Source organism: Lutra lutra, chromosome 13 (assembly GCF_902655055.1).
Source record: "Lutra lutra chromosome 13, mLutLut1.2, whole genome shotgun sequence".
In the NCBI taxonomy this organism is placed as follows: Eukaryota; Metazoa; Chordata; class Mammalia; order Carnivora; family Mustelidae; genus Lutra; species Lutra lutra.
The window spans coordinates 61093745-61113568 of NC_062290.1; the positions used below are offsets into that span (position 1 = coordinate 61093745).

Here is a 19824-nt window from a genome sequence, read left to right on the forward strand (position 1 = left end):
GTCGGATAGAGCAGTGATAGCAGAAATTTACAACTTAGCAAATACTAAATGATGGTTTCCTTCTTTCAGGATTATGTGAGGGCTTCCAGAGGATTTGGGGCAAAGCTGCCTGGCATGGAAACTACTGGAGCTTCAGTTTTCTTAGGATTCCAAGAAGCCCACTCCACAGTGAAAGCTATGGGTCTTGCAGCAGGCCTGTCAAGGGAAGGAAGATATGCCAGTAGAGGATTTCCCACCCTTCAGCACATGCCTTCCTCTAAACTTGGCCATGTCCCCAACTCTAGCAACATCCCACAGGCTGAATCTAGAATGAGGCTGATAATTCTACCCCGAGGACCCCCCACTGAACTCAAAGAGGATTTCCTTATACTCAGCTGTCACACTCCCTATTGTTCCATTGGCTTTATTTACTGTACCTTTACACTAATCCGTGGGGATCCATGCAGCAACAGGGATTTCTATAACCAGGTAACAGTTAAAAAAAATGTATTCAAGTTTTGCCCTTCCTTTTTGCCAGTGGGGCCTCTGAGCTATGGAATTAAAAGTAACGAATGTCCCCTAGGGCTTGTGCACCTGGAGTGTGAGCCTGGAAAGAGCTGGAGAAACAACAGTGGGAACTTGTTTGGGAAGGGAGGGAACAGGGCCTGAGGTAAGCCTCAAGTTGTTCCCTTTGTGTGTTCCCAAGAGTGTGAGAATTCAGGGCTTCTATGTGGCATCCTCCTAACTCTCTGAGTCACCGGGTGCCCCCAGTCTCAGCAGGTGGGGCAGAGCGCACCCTCTTGGGACGTGAGCCCCATAAGACTTGGCTCTCAACAAGCACGCTCTACTGCTTCCCAGCGTTGTGACTTGAGCAAATCCTTTAATCTCTCTGAACCTCTGTCCTCATCTGTAAACAGGCTCATGATGGCTGTCCTACTACACTTCATGAGCATTTTGAGAATTTCCAAAGAAAATCATTTATTCAACGAAGATTCATATATTGCTCACTGTCTCACTAGGCATTGTTCTAAGCATGGACAAGCAGTAAACAAGTTGAAGTCCTACCTTTAGACATAGACAATAAATTTAAAAACCAGTAACAAACGCTATGAGGAGAAAATAAAGCAGACTAAGGGGCATGCGTGTGTGTGCCATTTTAGATACGGTTGTCAAGGAACAGGTCCCTGGGGAAGTGACATTTGAAGAGAGACCTGAATGACATTTGAAGTCACGGGATGGGATGAGCTCACTAGAGAGACAGAGAGAGAAGTCTGATGACCGAGTCCTTGCCAGGCTAACATCTAAAGGGCATGTAATGGAAAAGGACTCTGCAAAGGAGAAATCGGGAGTGAATACGCTTACAGAAGCATGCAGGGCTCTGGTCAACAGCAGGCACTGGAAGAGAAGCTTTGCTTTGTTCTGCTGTCTAGGTTCCCACTGCTTTTGAGAGAATGGGTCTGCCGGCCAGTCTGCTGAGCAGCATGATGCACAGGCAAGGTAGGGTAAGGACTAAAACCTCTAAACTATAGAGTTGTCTAGTGACATCTCTATAGTTCACTTGGGTTTGTGTGGGTGGGTTTGTGCGGCGTGTGGGAGGGATATGCAGAAGTGCCCAGTTACGAGGACTGCCCATGTGACACGTGAGACAGTGTGTGCAGATGTACAGTGACACCTACTATGAGGAAATTCATGGTGATAAATTATACACATTCCCTGCCCTCAAGGAGCTTATCTTTTTATAAATAATATTTTTTTCTTTATTTATTGTCTGGCTCCCCTGAGCAAGTCCCGAAAAGCAGAAACTTCCTATCATTGCTTTGTATTATGTGTAGAACTCTGCCTTGTCCACGGTAGGTGTTCCATAAACATTTATCAAAGGAATGAATCACCATCATCATCATTATCATCACTATCTGGTATACTAGAATAGCTGAGACTGTTTAATCCATTAGCCACTGAATTTGTACTGTGACAAAGATCCCTGTGGAATAAAAAAAGAAACCTGAGTATGTAGTCCACACTGTAAGGGAATCAGGAATAAGACGAAGACCCTATCCTCAAGTCTGGTAGGAGACAAAGCTATCTCTACTTCCCCAACGCCCCCAAACCATAAAATCTCTTTAAGTGAAAAAGTGCTCAGGAGTGCCATAAGAGGGAAAGCCTTTGTTTAAAGACTATAAATGCGACCTCCAGGTAGGGAAATCAGCCCATAATAATAGAAGACAACAAAACCAGCAGCAGCTACCACTTACTCAGCACGAATATCTGAAAGACACCATATTGAGCACTTTTTGTGCATAATTTCATTCTATTCTCTCAAAATCCCTCCACAAAGCTTTGCAACTCAGAGTGCTGTTCCTAGGACCAAGGAGCTGGTTAGAAACACCAGTTCTTGGGCAGCACCCCATACCCAGTGGATCAGAATTGACATTTTAACAAGATCACCAGGGATCTTGTGTGTCTGTATGTTTGAAAAGCACCGATCTAAAGTATCACTGTCTTCATTTTACAAATGAAGAAACTAAGTCTGAGAGAAACTAATGCGGCAAATGACTTACCCCAAATCACTCTGCTAGAAAGCAATAGAACCCCGCTGTGAACCAGGTCTGACCCCAAAGCCTAGGTTTTTGTTAGTTTTTTTTTTAAAGATTTTATTTATTTATTTGACAGACAGAGATCACAAGTAGGCAGAGAGGCAGGCAAAGAGAGGGGAGGAAGGGAAGCAGGCTCCCTGCTGAGCAGAGCTCCATCCCAGAACCCTAGGACCACAACCCGAGCTGAAGGCAGAGGATTCGACCCACTGAGCCACCCAGGCGCCCCCACCAAAGACTAGGTTTTTAACCATTAACCCAAGCTTCATGGACAAGCGGGCCTCTCAAGAGCGGCCCTCAGATATGGGAAGGGCTGGGGCATGCAGAGAATCCAGAATCATCTGCAGACAGAGGAGAGTGTCAGCAGTCTCAGGGTAAGAAATCTCTAGCCAGGCTGAGGCCACAGGAAGAAGCTCAGTCTGGCAGCAGCTCCAGGAGTTTGAAAGGGTCCAGAAGAAAGGCCAGCGGGACTGATTCACAGAGCTCTCGATAATTTTGCAGGCAGGGGGTACTGACTCGAATCCCAGTATAAAAGGCCCTATCCCTTATCTGAGAGGATTCAGATAAAAGGGATTCAGCAGGCTTTTAGTCTGGGTTCTGCCTCTCCCTCACTGGGTAATCTTGAGGGCGGGGGACTTCATAACTCTGCTGTGTACATTATACAATGAGCTGCCATGTTCTTCATTGTTTACTAAAGAAAATACACGTACATCCTACCTATGGGAGGCCATATCAGTATCAAAGTGGCAGGAATTTTAATTTAAAAAAAGGGGGGGTAGGGGAGATTCTAGGACAGCTAAGAACCCTATCTAGAGGGGCGCTTGGGTGGCTCGGCCGTTAAGCATCTGCCTTCGGCTCAGGTCATGATCCCAGCATCCTGGGATCAAGCCCCGCATCTGGCTCCCTGCCCAGCCCGTAGCCTGCTTCTCCCTCTCCCTCTTCCCCTGCTTGTGTTCCCTTTCTTGCTGTGTCTCCCTCTGTCAAATAAACAAATAAAATCTTAAAAAAAAAACAAAAACAAAAACCCCCAAACACCTCTATCTAGAATTGATGAAGGGAAAAAAAATACAACCTCCCATGTTATGAAGCACACTAAACACCAGTGTAAATTACTACAAACTGAATTAATGAAGCAACTATAACAGGTTAATTTTAGATCTTTCTTCAAAGTAAAAGTCTCTCAAGTTTTGTGGATTTTATTTTGAAAGTATACAGAATAAATCACTATAGATCAAGAAAGAGCCCTGTATACATACCTATACACATACTACTGGAAATGAGACAAAATTTAAAACTTTGAAAATGACAAAAATCTCAGCTGGGCTTTTCATAATTTAAGCCTCAGCCCTCCTCAGCCTGAAAAATAACCAGCTGTTTCTTATTTTAGCTTTGAAATTTGATGGCATAGACCAGAAGGCTGTGTTCTGATGCATGTTTAGTGCCGAGTGTGGTCGGGAGCAGTGAGGGCTCTCTCTCCCTCCTCCAACACCCTGACCATTCATGGTAGTTCACCTATAGAGTGCACTGGGTTGGGAATTCCAAAACCTGGGTTTTAGTCCAGATTCTCATCAACTGGGTGACCTGGAGAGGGCAGGGAATGGTGTGTTGAGGGCTTACTAAATGCCAGGTACCTCTTATATGTCATCTCAGTGAGCAATTACAGGAATGTAAGAGGCAGGAGACTTCTTATCCCCAATTCCAGGAATAAAGCTACTCCTTTTATTTAGTTAGTAAGCTGTGGTTCCTCACCTGGACTGAGTCTGGAGCCTCTGTTCTTTCTGCTGCAGCAGCCTACCTCCTAGCTCCCTTCCTGAGCTTCTGGGGTTCCTAAACTTGTGAAATTGATGGAGGAGGACCTTCTAACCTCACCACACAGCACATAAACTCACAGATCATGAAATAAGGATGAATTTAATCCTGCAATTATGCATTAGTGCATGAGATTACTGGGGCTCCTCCCAGGCATGGTCTGTGGAGAGAACACGTGATCAGAACCTTTCCCACTACCTCCTGACTCCCACGCCACCACACCCGGCTCTCATATTTCTCCTTAATTGCTCTCAGCTTGAGGCAATTCCACACCAAGTGATTGTTACTTTACACCCAAAATTACACATTCAATGGAGTCAGACCATCCTGTGTCTGAGCTTATCTATAAGTGGGGATAATAATACCTTAGGGAGTTGTTGTGAGGTTGAAATGAGAGAACGGATGGAAATCACTTAACATCGTGCCTGACACATAGTAAACACACAATAAATGGTGATGAATTCTTTCTCTCCTAGGACCTTTTCCTGTCCCTAAGTTCCTTTCTTTCATTGTAATGCATTTGAACCAAACCTCCAATATCTCAGAAAAAAAATTAATTATAGGCAATAATTTAGGGTTTTCTGTTGTGAGGTAAGGAACAAGGAGACCGGGGCGCCTGGGTGGCTCAGCGGGTTAAGCCGCTGCCTTCGGCTCAAGTCATGATCTCAGGGTCCTGGGATCGAGTCCCGCATCGGGCTCTCTGCTCGGCAGGGAGCCTGCTTCCCTCTCTCTCTCTCTGCCTGCCTCTCTGTCTACTTGTGATCTCTCTCTGTCAAATAAATAAATAAAATCTTAAAAAAAAAAAAAAAAAGATAAAAAAAAAAAAAAAAAAAAGGAACAAGGAGACCACTGCCAAACCCACTGCCCTGCTCCATGGCCAACAATGCAGACACTGACAGCCGGCGAAGCAGTGGGTGTATTATTTATTGTCCTCAAGCCGACAAGTTTTGTAGCTGCTGACCATCCAATGACAAGAAGAGTGAGATTTCTTTTCAGAGCAGTCATTGGCAGTAACAGAAATTCACCCACGTGGGCACTGCCCCCAAGTTCTGAATATCTGTTCTAGTGAGTCTTCTGATCTCAGCAAGTGCAAAGGAAGGGCTTAGCATATAAACCTATGTGGGCTAATGAGGATATTATGGAATAGGATCACAGTAGGGTTGGATCTTCCAGAGTGTAGGATGAAAGGTTTGGATCCACAGCAGCCCCATGGGGTTGCCTGTGGGGGCTCATCACGTGACTCAGCAATCCCTCATGGGTCAGCTCCATTCTCCTTTTACCTGGAGTCTATAAACACTTTTCTCTCTCTCAGTGCTTCTGCTTCCCCATAACACCAGCTAGCCAGAACTCTTCAAAAGCCTGACTTTACATACCATTTCAGCCTCAATTTCTGTAGTTAAGTGCTCTTCCACAATCCCCAGTTCAAATTTCTACAAACATGCATCTTTGTTTTCCGGTAGTTCATATCACAGGTCGTTGGTAAGCCTATGAATTGGCCGTTCTGGGGTCTGACATTCGGCTCTGGCCCATGAAATTCTGACTAGGGAGTAGGAATAGAGCAAGATCTTATGGGAGAAAACATGGTTATGTGGGGCTGACATGAACAGGAGTTGTGGATCTAGAAGCTGCTCTTAAAAAGGCCCGTGGGAATAGCCAGCACCACAGCTGACATGCTGAATACACGCCCACATACTAGACAGCCCACACTAGCTCTCCCTTTTCTCTGCTACTGTGGACCACAAACAATGACAAAGCACTGCCATTGGCATTGGTTGGTGGGTGAAGGAACTGCCTGGCCAGATTCCTCCTTCCCTATTAATGGGCTCATGGAGAGGTGATGTCTTCTCCCTTTTTCTTGTACAGATTAACTGAGTTAATTCCAATCACACCCTCTTCTTTCTGTGTGTTACTCTTCCAAGTCACTACTCGGCACAGTGGACTGAGGTAGCTATAATTTTTGTCTGCCCAGCACACCTTCCCTCTTCTGGTTCCTCAGAGGAACTCTGCTCCCACTCCAGTTAGTCCATTTAGAGGTGGGACTATCATTTATAGTGCCTCAACCCTCTATCTCATACTTGACCCAAAGCAGAATCAGAAGATCCCATCAGTCCTGCCAGTGGTGGGGACAACCTGGAAGAGTTCATTTGAGGAATGAAGGAATTAAGACACGCAAGGCTGAATGACTGAGAGAGACGGAGAGGGAGATACTCTTAAAAAATCCTAAAAAGATTTTTTGAACCCTTGGATCCACTATGCAGTTTTATTTTTTATTTCTTAAAGATTTTATTTATTTATTTGACAGAGAGAGAGATCACAAGGAGGCAGAGAGGCAGCAGAGAGAGAGGGGGAAGCAGGCTCCCCGCTTAGCAGAGAGCCCAACTCGGGTCTCGATCCCAGGACGCCGAGACCATGACCCGAGCTGAAGGCAGAGGCACAACCCACTGAGCCACCCAGGCGCCCCACTATGTAGTTTTATAAGCAAACAGATTTTCTTTTTAAAGTCCAGAGAGTCTAATAAGGTGATTGATTACTTGCAACCAAAAGAGTCCTGACAAAATCATATTGTTTTCTCAAATTCTTCGTTTTCTCACCTTTTTCCTCCCTCATCACATTTATTCTGTCTGTTGGTCCTTAACTGACTCTAATCAAAGCTGACACACTGTGTTACGACTAGTCTACCACTAAGCAGGATGGAAAAAATAAGAGATCAAGTGGTCTAAGGTCCCGTACTGTCCAAAAGAAGAGCGGGATATTTATCCATATTTATTTATCCATAAATTTATTTATTTATTTATCCATAACTTATATTTATCCATAACATATTTATCCATAACTTATCAACTTTGGTTAAATTAAAATTTCAAAGGTAACTATTCAAGAGCAAGTGCATAATATCCAAACTAGGAGGAAAAAGAGCAAATGACTAAAAATATTCCAAAAGGAGGGAAGAGCTAAAGCAAAATGGGAGTACTAGCAAGACAAATATATTCAAAGGATAAAATATTAAGGCAAACTTAACCCTAAGTACATCAGTGGTGACATTAATAAGGACCACATTTTCCAATGAAGAGATTAAAAACAGGCGATAAAAAAGCAAAACGTGGGGTGCCTGGGTGGCTCAGTGGGTTAAAGCCTCTGCCTTCAGCTCAGGTCATGATCCCGGGGTCCTGGAATCGAGCTCCGTATGGGGCTCTCTGCTCAGCAGGGAGCCTGCTTCCCTCCCCCCGCCCCCCGCCTGCCTCTCCACCTACTTGTGATCTCTGTCTGTCAAATAAATAAAATCTTAAAAAAAAAAAAAAAAGCCAAATGCACATGCTATTTATAAAAGACATATTTAAAACACACAGCACAAAAAGAATAAAACTGAAAGGATGGGAGAAGATATACCTTGCATAGATTAACCAAAAACGAATGGTGTAGTTACATTGGTATCAGATAAAATAGAGTTTAAGGCCTCCCCCAACTCCCTAAATCAACCAACCAAACAAAAAAAATCCACCATTCTTTTTTTTTTTTTTAAAGATTTTATTTATTTATTTGACAGACAGAGATCACAAGTAGGCAGAGAGGCAGGCAGAGAGAGAGGAAGGGAAGCAGGCTCCCTGCTGAGCAGAGAGCCAGATGTGGAGCTCGATCCCAGGACTCTGGGATCATGACCTGAGCCGAAGGCAGAGGCTTCAACCCACTGAGCCACCCAGGCGCCCAAATCCACCATTCTTTAACTAGAGATGAAAAGGGCAACCTTATAATGATAAAAGGGTAATTCACCAGGAAAATGTAACAATCTTATATTTGTATCCACTTAATACGCTCAAAGATCGCAAAAAAACAGAAGGTGAAATAAGCAAATTCATAAACTTAGGATATTTTAACACATTTCTCTTTGTAATAGCTAGAATAGGCAAAAATAAACCCAGAAGATGAGAACTAATAAATCTGACCTAATGGAGGGGCGCCTGGGTGGCTCAGTGGGTTAAGCCACTGCCTTCGGCTCAGGTCATGATCTCAGAGTCCTGGGATCGAGCCCCGCATCGGGCTCTCTGCTCGGCAGGGAGCCTGCTTCCTCTTCTCTCTCTGCCTGCCTCTCTGCCTACTTGTGATCTCTCTGTCAAATAAATAAATAAAATCTTTAAAAAAAAAAAAAGTAGAATGAAAAAAATAAAAGAGCAGAACTTAATGAAATAGAAAACCAGCTTACTATGGAGAATATCAATGAAGACAAAATTTGTTTCTGTGAAAGGAAACGCTACTGAAACTAAGGAAGAGTAAAAGGGAGAAAACGTAAAAATGAAACTAACGAAAAGGGGCACATCACTACAGATGTCGCAGACATTATAATAACAAGGAATATTATAAACAATTTTATATAAATAAATGTGAAACCTTTAAAGGAGCCAACTCCTGGAAAAATATCACTTAGTGATATTTCTTCTAAAGAAGAAATTAAAAACCATCAGAACCATTAAAAATATTGAATCTGTCGTCAAAAATAACACAACAGAACACAACGAACTTCCAGAACCAGGTGGCTTTATCACTGCACTCGCTGAACATTCAAGGGACAAAGGAAAGGAAACTAGAATAGACGGCAGATGAGGAAGGTAATGAGCAGTAGTTACATTTTTTTGCACTGGCTGTGGCAGCAGGATTGTAGTTTGTTCCACTACCCTTCCTCTTGTAAATTTTCCCAGAAATTGTGACCAACCAGAATCCTGGAGCTGTATCTGGGTGGAGTGAAAAGAAAAGAATGTATCTCAGGGCACCTGGGTGGCTTAGTCGTTAAGCGACTGCCTTCGGCTCAGGTTATGATCTCATGGTCCTGGGATTGCGCCCCGCATCAGGGCTATCTGCTCAGTGGGAAGCCTGCTTCTCCCTCTCCCACTCCCCCTGCTTGTGTTCCCTCTCTCACTGTGTTTCTTTCTGTCAAATAAATAAATAAAATCTTAAACAACAACAAAAAAGAATGTATCTCAATGGAATGTAGAGAATACTATTAGTAACCCAACCAGAGTCTCCACTAGCCAGTACACCCAACCTTCTCATAGGAATGTCAGTTGATAACCCACAAATGTCCCTTCTCTGGAAAACTGCCACCTCACCTGGTTATACCAGTCTTCCCCTCCTACCCCCATCCTGCTTCCCTCATTCTCCTTTTCCTGAGCACATTTCCCAGTATACCACTTGAACAAGAAACCCTATTTCAGGCCCTGCCTCTACAGAACAGGATCTAAGACATCACTATTTAGGAGGGTGAAAAGAGAATCGCAGAGTCGAAGATATTCCTAAAACATATAATTGACAAGGGACTACTAACCAAAATACATAAAGAACTCCAACAAATCAATAAGAAAAATTGATAAACAGGCAAAGGACTGAATGGGCAATTTGGAAAAGAGGATATCCAATTAATCAATTAAACAGTGCCCAACATTAGTAGTAACCAAGGAAAAGAAAAGTAAAATCACAAAAGATACTACAGACCCATGAGAAGAGTTTAAACGGATAATACTGAGTATTTGCAAGGATGTAAAGCGACTGGAACTCTGGCATACCGCTGGTAGGAGAGTAAATGGTTACAATCACTCAGAAAACTGGCATTATCTAGCAAAGCTATTCCACTCCAACACTTATTACCTACAGAAGCTTCACAAAAACAACAGAAAATGTCCAAGGATGTTCTCTGCTGTATTGTTCTTGGTAGTCAGAAGCTATAAGCAACACAAGTATCTGTAAACTATAGAACAAATAAGTATATTGTGACATATATCATGAAACAGCAATGAAAATAAGCATGGTAACCTCATGGATGCAGCACACAAAGCAAAAGAAAGCCAAGACAAAACGCACACAGTATGATTCTATGTATGAAGTAAAAAAAAAAAAAAAAAAACAAAAACAAAAAAAAAACTAGTTAAATTATACTCTTTAGGGATGCAAATATAGGTGACAAAACTACAAAGAGAAACAAATGATTATCATGTGAGTCAAGGTAGTGGCTTCTGGGAAGGAGGTTATGATTTGGAAGGGGTGCTACTGAGTACTGGCAATGCTCCAGTTCTTGACATGGTGGTGGTTCCATGTATATTTCTCTTAGAATTGTTAAACTATGCAACCATTTGTTTGGTTTCTTTGCATGCATTGTTATACCTCATATTTTGAAAGTTTAAATTAAAGACAATGAGGGGGTGCCTCCGTGGCTCAGGTCATGATTCCAGGTTCCTGGGATTAGCCGTGTGTCAGGCTTCCCTGCTCAGGGGAAAGTCTACTTCTCCATCTGCCCCTCCCCCGACTTGTGTGGTGGTGGTGGGGCTCGTGCTCCAGCTCTCCTATACTATCTCAAATAAATAAAGTCTTAAATAAATAAAGACAGTGAAATACACATACCAACTATTGTTTAATTCTTTAAAAAGTTGAGGGAACTTCACTTTTAAATTAAAACCTAGCCCTAAATCCCTAACAGAGTACATGCCATTTAACTTTGCAATAGTGCCTACTTTTCTTGGGATTACGGGTGGAGAAAGTCTCCTGGGAACAGATATGTGCTTTGCCAAGAGACACCAGAGGATCCTTCTTCTATATGAAAAGCTGAATAGGCATCCAAAGTTCTAGGGTAGCTATCTGCCATTTGAGAATTCTTGGTAGGCAGAATCCTGGAGAGGAAGTAGAACCAATTTGCCAAAATGCCTTGGGTTAGGGTCAGGAATGGACTGAGCCTCCAAACCCTGATGAAAGGTTTGGCAATAGGGTAATCTCCTGAGGGGTCTGCAGTGACCCTGACCAAGGCTACTAGCACAAAAGAGCCCCAAATCCCCCCAAAGAGTACTCACTAGAGGACAGGCAGAAACCAGCCTGGTGACATGCTCAACACACTGCCCAGAGTGTGGTGCTTTAGGGGAAAATGGCTAAGCATGGGAGCACAAACTAAAAAAGCTCTAACCTTGGAATCCAAGCATGGGATCAAGCTGGCAGGAACCTGGTCCAATAAGGGCGCTGAGCAGCAGTGACCACACATCCTTGGAGCGTGCAGGATAGCTCTTCAATAGTGATACCATGTAGCTGTGTCAGAAATAACAATGTGGGTGGACTGCCCAGACCCTGGAGTTGTCTCTCCTTTGGAGAGTGGAAGTCAGATTCACTTCTTTGGATTGTTTAAGCCCCATGGGAGCTTGGAAGTGGGAGACATTGGAATTCTCACCAAAGAGGGCATTAAAGGACTTGGGAGATTACTTGGAAAAGTAAAGAAGTCTCTGACTACATTAGACCCAACTGGTGAAATGAGACATACAGGTTAAACAACTGAAATAGACAAAATCTTAATCAAATGTCTCTACTATCTACCTTTATACACACAACACCACGTTTATGAGTAGGAAAGTAATGCATCACCCTGAGCTAACAGAAGAAGGGTACTGAGAGAAATTAGCAGTCATTTCAAAGCCCATGATAGGTGACTTAAGAAAAGGTTCATTCATTAAGGCAAACTGAAAGGACATATGCTTCTTGTACCGTCTATTACTACTATGTGACTGAGACATGTAAAGGGAACTTGTTTCTTTTACATCTTTCTTGAAGAGCATCTTAATATGTGATATCTTCTCTCTTTTTCTAAAAGTAGTCTCCATGCCCAGCATGGAGCCCAACGTGGGGCTTGAACTTACAACCCTGAGATCAAGACCTGAGCAGAAATCAAGAGTCAGACACTTAACTGATTGAGCCACCCAGGGGTGCCTACTATGTGATGTTTTCTTGGTTGCCCAGGACCCTCCCTCCCACCTCTGAGTGCTCTCCCTGGATCCTTGTCTGCACTTTTATCAGAAGCTCAGATCTGCTCTTGCAGATGGTAATGCCCTGACTATCCCTCCAAAGATTCCGAGTTCCCTAAACCAGGGTCTTTGTCTTTATCTCTGTTTCTACTTGGTCCCACTCCTCTTGGCTATGGCATGAATATATGTTTGTTAAAGGAAAGAATGAAGGAGGGGAAAGGAGGAAAGAATAGTACGAATGCACTGCACTGAAGAAAAAAAAAAAAACCCAAAGAACAGAGGACCACCACCAGAAACAGAAATCCACAGTGAACTAGGGACTGCTTGACCATGTATTACTTAACAGCTACTTGTGCTATCATAAAAACAATTCATCTGATAACCATGGAAACCAAAACGAAGGCAGTGTGGCGAGGGTGGCTCTTTTCAGAAATCTAAAAACAATAAGAGGCCTGAAACCAGAAAGACAAAGAAATCCAAGTACTCCAGGCCAGAAGGAAATCCTTTCCTAAAAGCCCTGACAAAGCAGCATTTTCTTCAGTTTCTAGAGGCTTCAACAAGGGCTCAGGGACCTCCATGACTGATCATGAAATAATTCAGACCTCTCTGTGTGGTTCTGTCCCTTGGGGCCAGCTGCTAAGAGGAAAGCTCACTGGGAGACAGAACTTATTATTATTATAAAATGTACTGAGAACCAGCAGAGGGAGATAAATAGATTTCTCCTCTTGCTCCTAGTAGGTGTACAAGCACACAGTAGGTCTCCATAAATACTTGCTGAATAAATGAATTAACAAAGAAATCAGGGAAAGCACAGAGTCTGGTTAACAGTATGTGTTCTTTCTACCACCCAGTGCCAACATTCTGTCCAGCACTGAAAATTCAAGTCCTGTCCTCATTCTGGGTCCAGTTTCTCCATGTGCAAAATGAGACAGCTGGATTAGACAGTTTCCCAGGCGTCTTCCTACTCGAACAGTCAATCACTGTACTGTGCTTTTCTTGGTGGCAGCACATGCCTGGCACTTTTCTTTCCCCTCAGAGGGAATCTGATACCCATCTGCTCCAGTACATGAATGTTCCCATCCTGCCTGACTCATTTGGTAGGAACAACAGGTTCACATGCCAGTTGTAAATGAGAAGGCAAAGGGGGCCCAGAAAGAGAAAAGGGGAAACGATCCCACTTGGCCTCTTTCTTGTGGAACCCAAACAGTACTCTTTTTAGGACTAAATATATACAAACTGCAGTGTGATTATTCTAAACACCCCTCATGTGAAGCTCTCTCTAGCTTACCAAATAAATTGAACAGTATATGAATAATTGAGCACTTTGGTGCCAGACACTGTACTAAGCCCTTTGCAGTGAACCTCACAGCAACCTCATGAGCTAAGTACTATTATTATCTACTTTTAACAGATGAGGGTTTTGTGTGGCTCCAGGTCACACAGCTGGCAAGTGGCAGAACTAGGACTTGAACCCAGGTCTAACTGACTCCAGAGTTCGGCTCTTCAAATGGTTTTCCCCCTTGAACTCCAGTGTAGTCTGATGAGGGAGGCAAGGCAGGTGTTAACACTCTCCAGGTGTTACCACCTGGAGAAACAAACTCAGAGACTTGCGATTTGCACAGAATACACAGGATGCTTAATAGTAGGTGCCCGGCCCCAGATGCCCCTGCCTTTCTGGGCGAAGACTCTTCCCACCCCCAGAAATCTGCTTCCTCCTCTGCGACTTCACTTGCACACTCGTAAAACCTCAAGGCTGAACGCAACCGCGGAGCTCCACTTTCCTGGCCGGCTTGTTTTACGGGCTGGGAAAACGAGGCACAGCTCTCCTCCGGCGTGGCAGAGGCTCCAGGTGCCAGGAAAGTGCGGGAGCGCCGAGCCTCGGGCGGCCTGAGGGCACCCTCTCCCGGTCCCGCCAGGGCCAGGTGCTCAGCCTCCGCCAGGACCGAGAGGCGCCTCTTCGGCGAGTCGCCTCGGAAAGCGCCCCACGTCCCCCCACAGGCAGCCTCCAGGCGCCCGGGCCGCCCCCTGCTCGGGGCCCCGGGCATCACGCGGACGCGAGCGGAATAACTTCGCCGTCAGCCTCCGGTAGCCGACCGCCGCTTACCTCTCCGGGTGCTCTCCGGGGCGCTCGCCCACAACAGTCCGGGGCTGCGAGAGCGGGAGCCGAAGCGCAGCCGAGCCGAGACGCGAGAACTGCGGCGCGCGGCCAGGGGGCGGGCGGACGCGCCGCGAGCCCCGCCCGGGGGCGGACAGCTGCGGGGTTCTTGCGGGCGGGCGCCGTCACGTGACGCGCGAGGCGGGGGATGCCGGGAGCCGGGGCCGGCGGCCGGGGCGACGCTCCCAGACCACCGCAGAGAGAAGAGGAACCCGGAGTCTCTGCAGGGAGGGGGCGGGGAGGGGAGCGAGAGGGAGACGCCAGGGAGACGCTTCGGATGCTGCCAAGTCGAGCTTGTGGAAAGGACGGTTATGGCTTCCAGTGCGTGCGTGGCCCCAGGAGGGCAGAAATAGAATCAGTGGGCGGAATTTGCAGGGAGGTATGCGGGGTCAATACCAAGAAGACTCTTTCAGTCACCAGTTATCTGTCAGGGTAATGGGCTGCTCCAGGTGGTGAGCAACTCGTGGGTGTGCACGCAGGAGCACATTCAACAAACTGACCGCTCGCTGGCTGTAGGCCAGGCAATCTATTGGGAGTTTATATTAAATTATTATATGTGGGGCGCCTGGTTGTTCAGTCGGTTGTCTCCCTTCTGCTTAGGTCATGATCCCAGGGTCCTGGGATCCAGTCCACTTGGGCTCCCTGCTCTGCGGGGCGGGGCGGGGTGGGGTGGTGGCTGCTTCTGCCTCTCTCATGAATAAAAAAAAAAAACTTTAAAAAATAAATTATTATTTGTATAGTGTTTAACGCAATGCCTGGCACACAGTAAATGTTGCACAGGTGTTAGTTGTTGGTGCCAGTGTTATTATGGGCACAGAAATGAATGAAACTTCTATGGTTCCTGTCCTCCTAAAGTTAATTCTTGAGTTCTTGAGTGGATAAGGTAGTCATTAATCACTATCACTTAAAAAAAAGTGTATTTAAAAATCATGGTAAGTTCACCGAAGGAACCCTGATTTTAAATTATGGGGCAAGATGACGTTGGTCAGGGAAGATTTCTCCGAGGAAGGTTAAGGAGTGAGCCAGATGGAAAAGAGGCACAGAAAGCCTGAGTGAAGGTTTTTAGGTGGGGTGAGTGAGGCAAGGCAAGGCAGGGCAGAGAAAAGAAGATTGCTTTTTGGATAAATTGAAGATGTCCAGTTTGTCTGAAGCTTATTGTGTTAAGAGAACACTGTAAGTGAAGTTAAAGAAGTAGGTAGGTGCCAGATCATGCAGCACGTAGTAGGCCATGATAAGGATTTTAAAATTTTATGTAAAAGGAAGCCATTGAAGTGGTGGAGAGGGGTTTGATAACTTTTTTTTAAAACTGCCAGCTACTGTGTGGATAATAGACAAAAGAGTGGAAGCAGGGTTAAGACCTGGACTGGGGTATTGGTAGTGAAGATAGAGAAATGGATTTGAGATACTTTTTTTGAGGTAGAGTCAAACCGGTTTGATGTGGGCCCACGGAGCTGCTATTTATTGAAATGGTTAACTATTGTAAGGGGAACATATTTGGAGGTGGGAGATCCAGAAATCAATTTTGCATCTGTTAAATATGAGATACCTGGGTCACCAAAATGAAGTGATCAAACAAGCAGTTGAATATAGACCCTTGGATTTTAATTAATTTTTAAACGCAGGGCTTGAACCGATGGCCCTGAAATCACGACCCAAGCTAATATCAAAAGAGTCAAATACTTAATGGACTGAGCCACCCAGGCTCCCCGTAGACCCCTGGATTTTGTAAGAGAATGTTAGCTATAGAAATCTAACTTGAGAATCCTGTGAAAACAAAATTTTTGCACTGGACTGGGCTGACTCTTGTGGTCCCAGTGATCTCTGTCCTGGTTCTATAGAATGTATTTTATAAAAATGTGTTCCATCTGTTATTACCACATGATGAATTTGGTATTACAGATTCTGGATGAGGTCCAAGTTACCATGCAGCTGCTTTCCTTTATAAATTGAAACAAAACAAAAAACACCCTAAACCTAAAGCCAACAATTTCTTTTGAGCAAAGACACAAAGCTGTACACACAGTAGCCAGATAGAGTAGAAAGAGCACTCTGACTTGGGTCAGATCAGAACAGTGGTGGTTCACGCTACAGTGAGCTGGATGATTTATCTTATTGATGACTGGTGAAGCTATGACACGTTTAATCCTTTGAAAAGTGTCCCATTTTATGAAACTGGCAGTCTAGATATATGTCAATAAGCAATCAAAAGCCTGACTTTCTGCATTTGTGCCAGCCAACATTGGTGTTTCTATAGAACAGCTAAACCCTTCAAGAGTACAAGAGCAGCTCTCTCCAAGAGTGTGCACAAGACTCACTTGTAACGTGGAAAATGATTTAAATTGAATTACTTAAATAAAAGAACATCATTTGTAAACTGCAGTTGGGCTCTCCCTTCTTTCTGCCTGCACCTCTTTTGTGTATGCCTCTGTCCTCCCACTTGCTGGTCTACTGACTTCTCTCCTCCGTTAGACTAGAGAGGATGTGTTCACCTTTGCAGCCCAGCATAGTTGGTAATTATTGTAAAATGAATAGGTAAACATATAGCATTTCCTCAGCCATGCGAACTTCACTGACCTTACTTTACAAAAAAGTAAGGCTGTGTGATTTGTCCAGGGTCAATGTAGTAGATATATCCTCCTTTTCGGCTGCCCGGTTATCTGAACTCCCTACATTTGGGAATTCCCCATCTTCGAGCTTGCTGGGTAGGAATCAGAGCATGCCTTTCACTATAAAGACTGAGATCCAGGTATTTTCTCTGCTTCTCCACGTGACCCTGACACTACAAATATTCCGTGGACTACGAATGGGGTGCCAGAGACAGCAAAGTGGAGACCTGGCATAACTCTCTTTGGTAAGCATGGCAAACACAGCAAGATGAAGTTCTTACAGCAGCACTGGCTGTCGTCAAACTGCAGGGTTCTGGGCCTGTGGCTTTGGTTAAGTGGTGGCATCCAATCCTCAGCAGAGACGGTGGCATCTTCACTGCACCAGACTGTGTTGAGTGACCAAGTAACCATGGGTGATGTTCCAGGTGCCTAGTCTCTGAGCCCGATTCTCCAGGCCTCCTGGTGATGCTAAATATCTATAATCCTTTCATTGAGTTCTTTTTCTCTCCAAATCTACCTAAACTGGATTTGGGTGTTTCAAGTTAAAAAAAAAAAAAATCTGACTCATATAGTCATATAATTAAGAGCAGAACTGAAGCTATTACCTAGGACTTTTAACTCCTGATGCTAGTGCTCTTTCCTAACACATAAATCCTTACCCTCCAACAACCCATTTTTTTTTTTAAAGATTTTATTTATTTATTTGACAGAGAGATCACAAGCAGGCAGAGAGGCAGGCAGAGAGAGAGGAGGAAGCAGGCTCCCTGCTGAGCAGAGAGCCCGATGTGGGGTTCGATCCCAGGACTCTGAGATCATGACCTGAGCCGAAGGCAGCGGCTTAACCCACTGAGCCACCCAGGCGCCCCCAACAACCCATTTTTTACGTTACATATTGATAACTTTCAATCACCCTTTGTTCACCAAGTTTATGCTTTGAATGTCAGTTGATTAATGAACATTTCAAACGACTGCGTGGTGAGCCAGCTGCCAGCACAAGTTTGAAATGTAGCAGTATCATTGTCAGTACAGCTGCTGATGTAATATTGGGTTTTTTTTTTTTTTTTTGCGTTTTTGTCCTTTATAGACATAAGTGGAAAATGAACATACTATTACTAATGTGGCTGGGAAAAAGATGAAAATTATCAGACACGCTTAAAGCACATCTTTAGCCTTAGAATGCTTACTGCATTAAAGCCAGCTGTGTTTTATTTGTGAAGATAACAGTTTGAGAATGTTTCATAAACCATTTCATCAGATAGTGGGTTTATAAGACAAAGTGATTTTGTAATGTTTTTTCGTCTCAGTAACAAGTCTATTCAACTTTTATATACACGATTTCTATGTGTTTGTGAACTTGTACAAGCAAGTGGCACCACCTTTGTGTATCCGTAATACTGAGTTCACGCAAGTAGACTGTAAGTCACAACTGTGCTGTCTCCTATGCGACGTCCATAATGCGAACAGGAAAAAGACGTGGTGCTTTATTTTCATTTCTTACTGTAGACTTTAAGAAAATAGGTTAATGATGGTTGTTCTGGTGTAATTTGCAACTGCAGTATATACATTAGCCAGCAGATGTCAGGGTGTGATCTTTCTCTTAAGACTGAAGTGTGAGAATAAAATAAACAGTTTCTGAAAGGACTGCAGGTTTTCTGGCTCCTCTGTGCTCAACACACTTGGGTCACACTGGCCTTCTTTCTTCCTTAAACAGATAGTCTTTAATACTTTTTCGAAGTCTCCCCATTCTTTTATCTGGCCAGTTGCTAGTCATCCAATATTACTTGATGAATCACTTCCTCAGGGAGCCCTCCCGGCTTCCTCCCTAGCCCAACAGGTCAGGGCTCCCCTATTTCAAGTTCTCACAGCTACCACCACATCACCCCGCAGCAGTTTATAAAATATGCAATTATTGATGAAATTAGGTAATGTCTGCTTCCCCTGCTAGACTGTAAGCCTCTTAAGGACATGTACCATGATTGAATTCCCTACTGTATCACTCAGCAACCAGTGCCTGCCTGCTCCTCTGTAGTCACTGAATAAAATCTGTGCATGTGAACACCTCCACCAAACAGAATGGGAACTATTTTTCTGAGGCCTATACAAGAGGTATTGCCCAGAAAGCTCCTAATTTTTCCACCTCCAATCCAGCAATCATTTATTCAGCCCCTTCTTTGTAAAGATTCTATGTGGGACAGAAAAACGTGAGATAGCACTTGTATTCAAGTACCTTTCAGGAAGAGAATAAGACAACAGAAACCTTATTTCCCCATAGTGGCAATTCCCGCTATAGGGTACCCATGTTCAGATTCTTACTCATTTCCAATGAAGAGTCCCGCCTGTGACCCAGCCCACCTTGGTCACAGTAGCTGTTAGGGAGTTCAAGAAAGAATCTTTCTTAGCTTCCAAACCTTTATCCTAATCTGTCTGCCCAAACTATTCTTTTGACAATACACTTTTCGTTTTTAAGAACAGCACTCAGACTCTCCGTTAGGTCTTCTCAAGGCTAAATACCTCTAATTCTTTCAACCACTTCTCCCATGGCAGGCTTTCTAGTCATCTCCAATACTCTACCAAACTTGACTCTGGCAAGCTGGCAACTCTTGAAGCTTCTGTCAGATCTGGAGACCGTAATGTTGTCATTTACAAATGCAACCTAAAATTGCTTTTGTTTTCAGTTTTGACTCTTATTCTTAAATCAGTCCAGAATTTCAGAATTGGAAGAGGCCTTAAGGTCAACTCACTTATGGATTACCCAAAGCAGATCCTGGACCAATGAAATCACCTGAATGCTTTTAAAAAAATAGATTCCTGGGCTCCATCCACAGCCAATTCTAATTCAGTAGATTTTTTTTTTTTTTTTAAGCTTCCCATGTGATTTGGTATGGAGCTTGTTTTGAAAAGCACCTCTGTACACAATGCCT

At 44.1% G+C, this 19824-nt stretch overlaps 1 protein-coding gene across 3 annotated transcripts in view; it reads right to left on the reverse strand.

Moving 5' to 3' along the window:
* The window catches only part of FBXO10 (F-box protein 10), a 69658-nt gene that overhangs the window by 43433 nt on the left and 6401 nt on the right, over positions 1 to 19824 (reverse strand). The window contains exons 1-2 of one of the 3 annotated variants that reach the window (XM_047699386.1): positions 14247 to 14375; positions 11317 to 11435 (exon numbers count right to left, since the gene is read on the reverse strand). The exons of 1 other annotated variant lie outside the window; for it this stretch is intronic. In XM_047699386.1, coding sequence (XP_047555342.1) covers positions 11317 to 11391 — 75 coding nt within the window. In that variant the 5' untranslated portion in view covers positions 11392 to 11435; positions 14247 to 14375. Of the gene's footprint in view, positions 1 to 11316; positions 11436 to 14246; positions 14491 to 19824 lie in introns of those variants that run through there. One more of the 3 variants, XM_047699389.1, reaches the window with a different exon arrangement.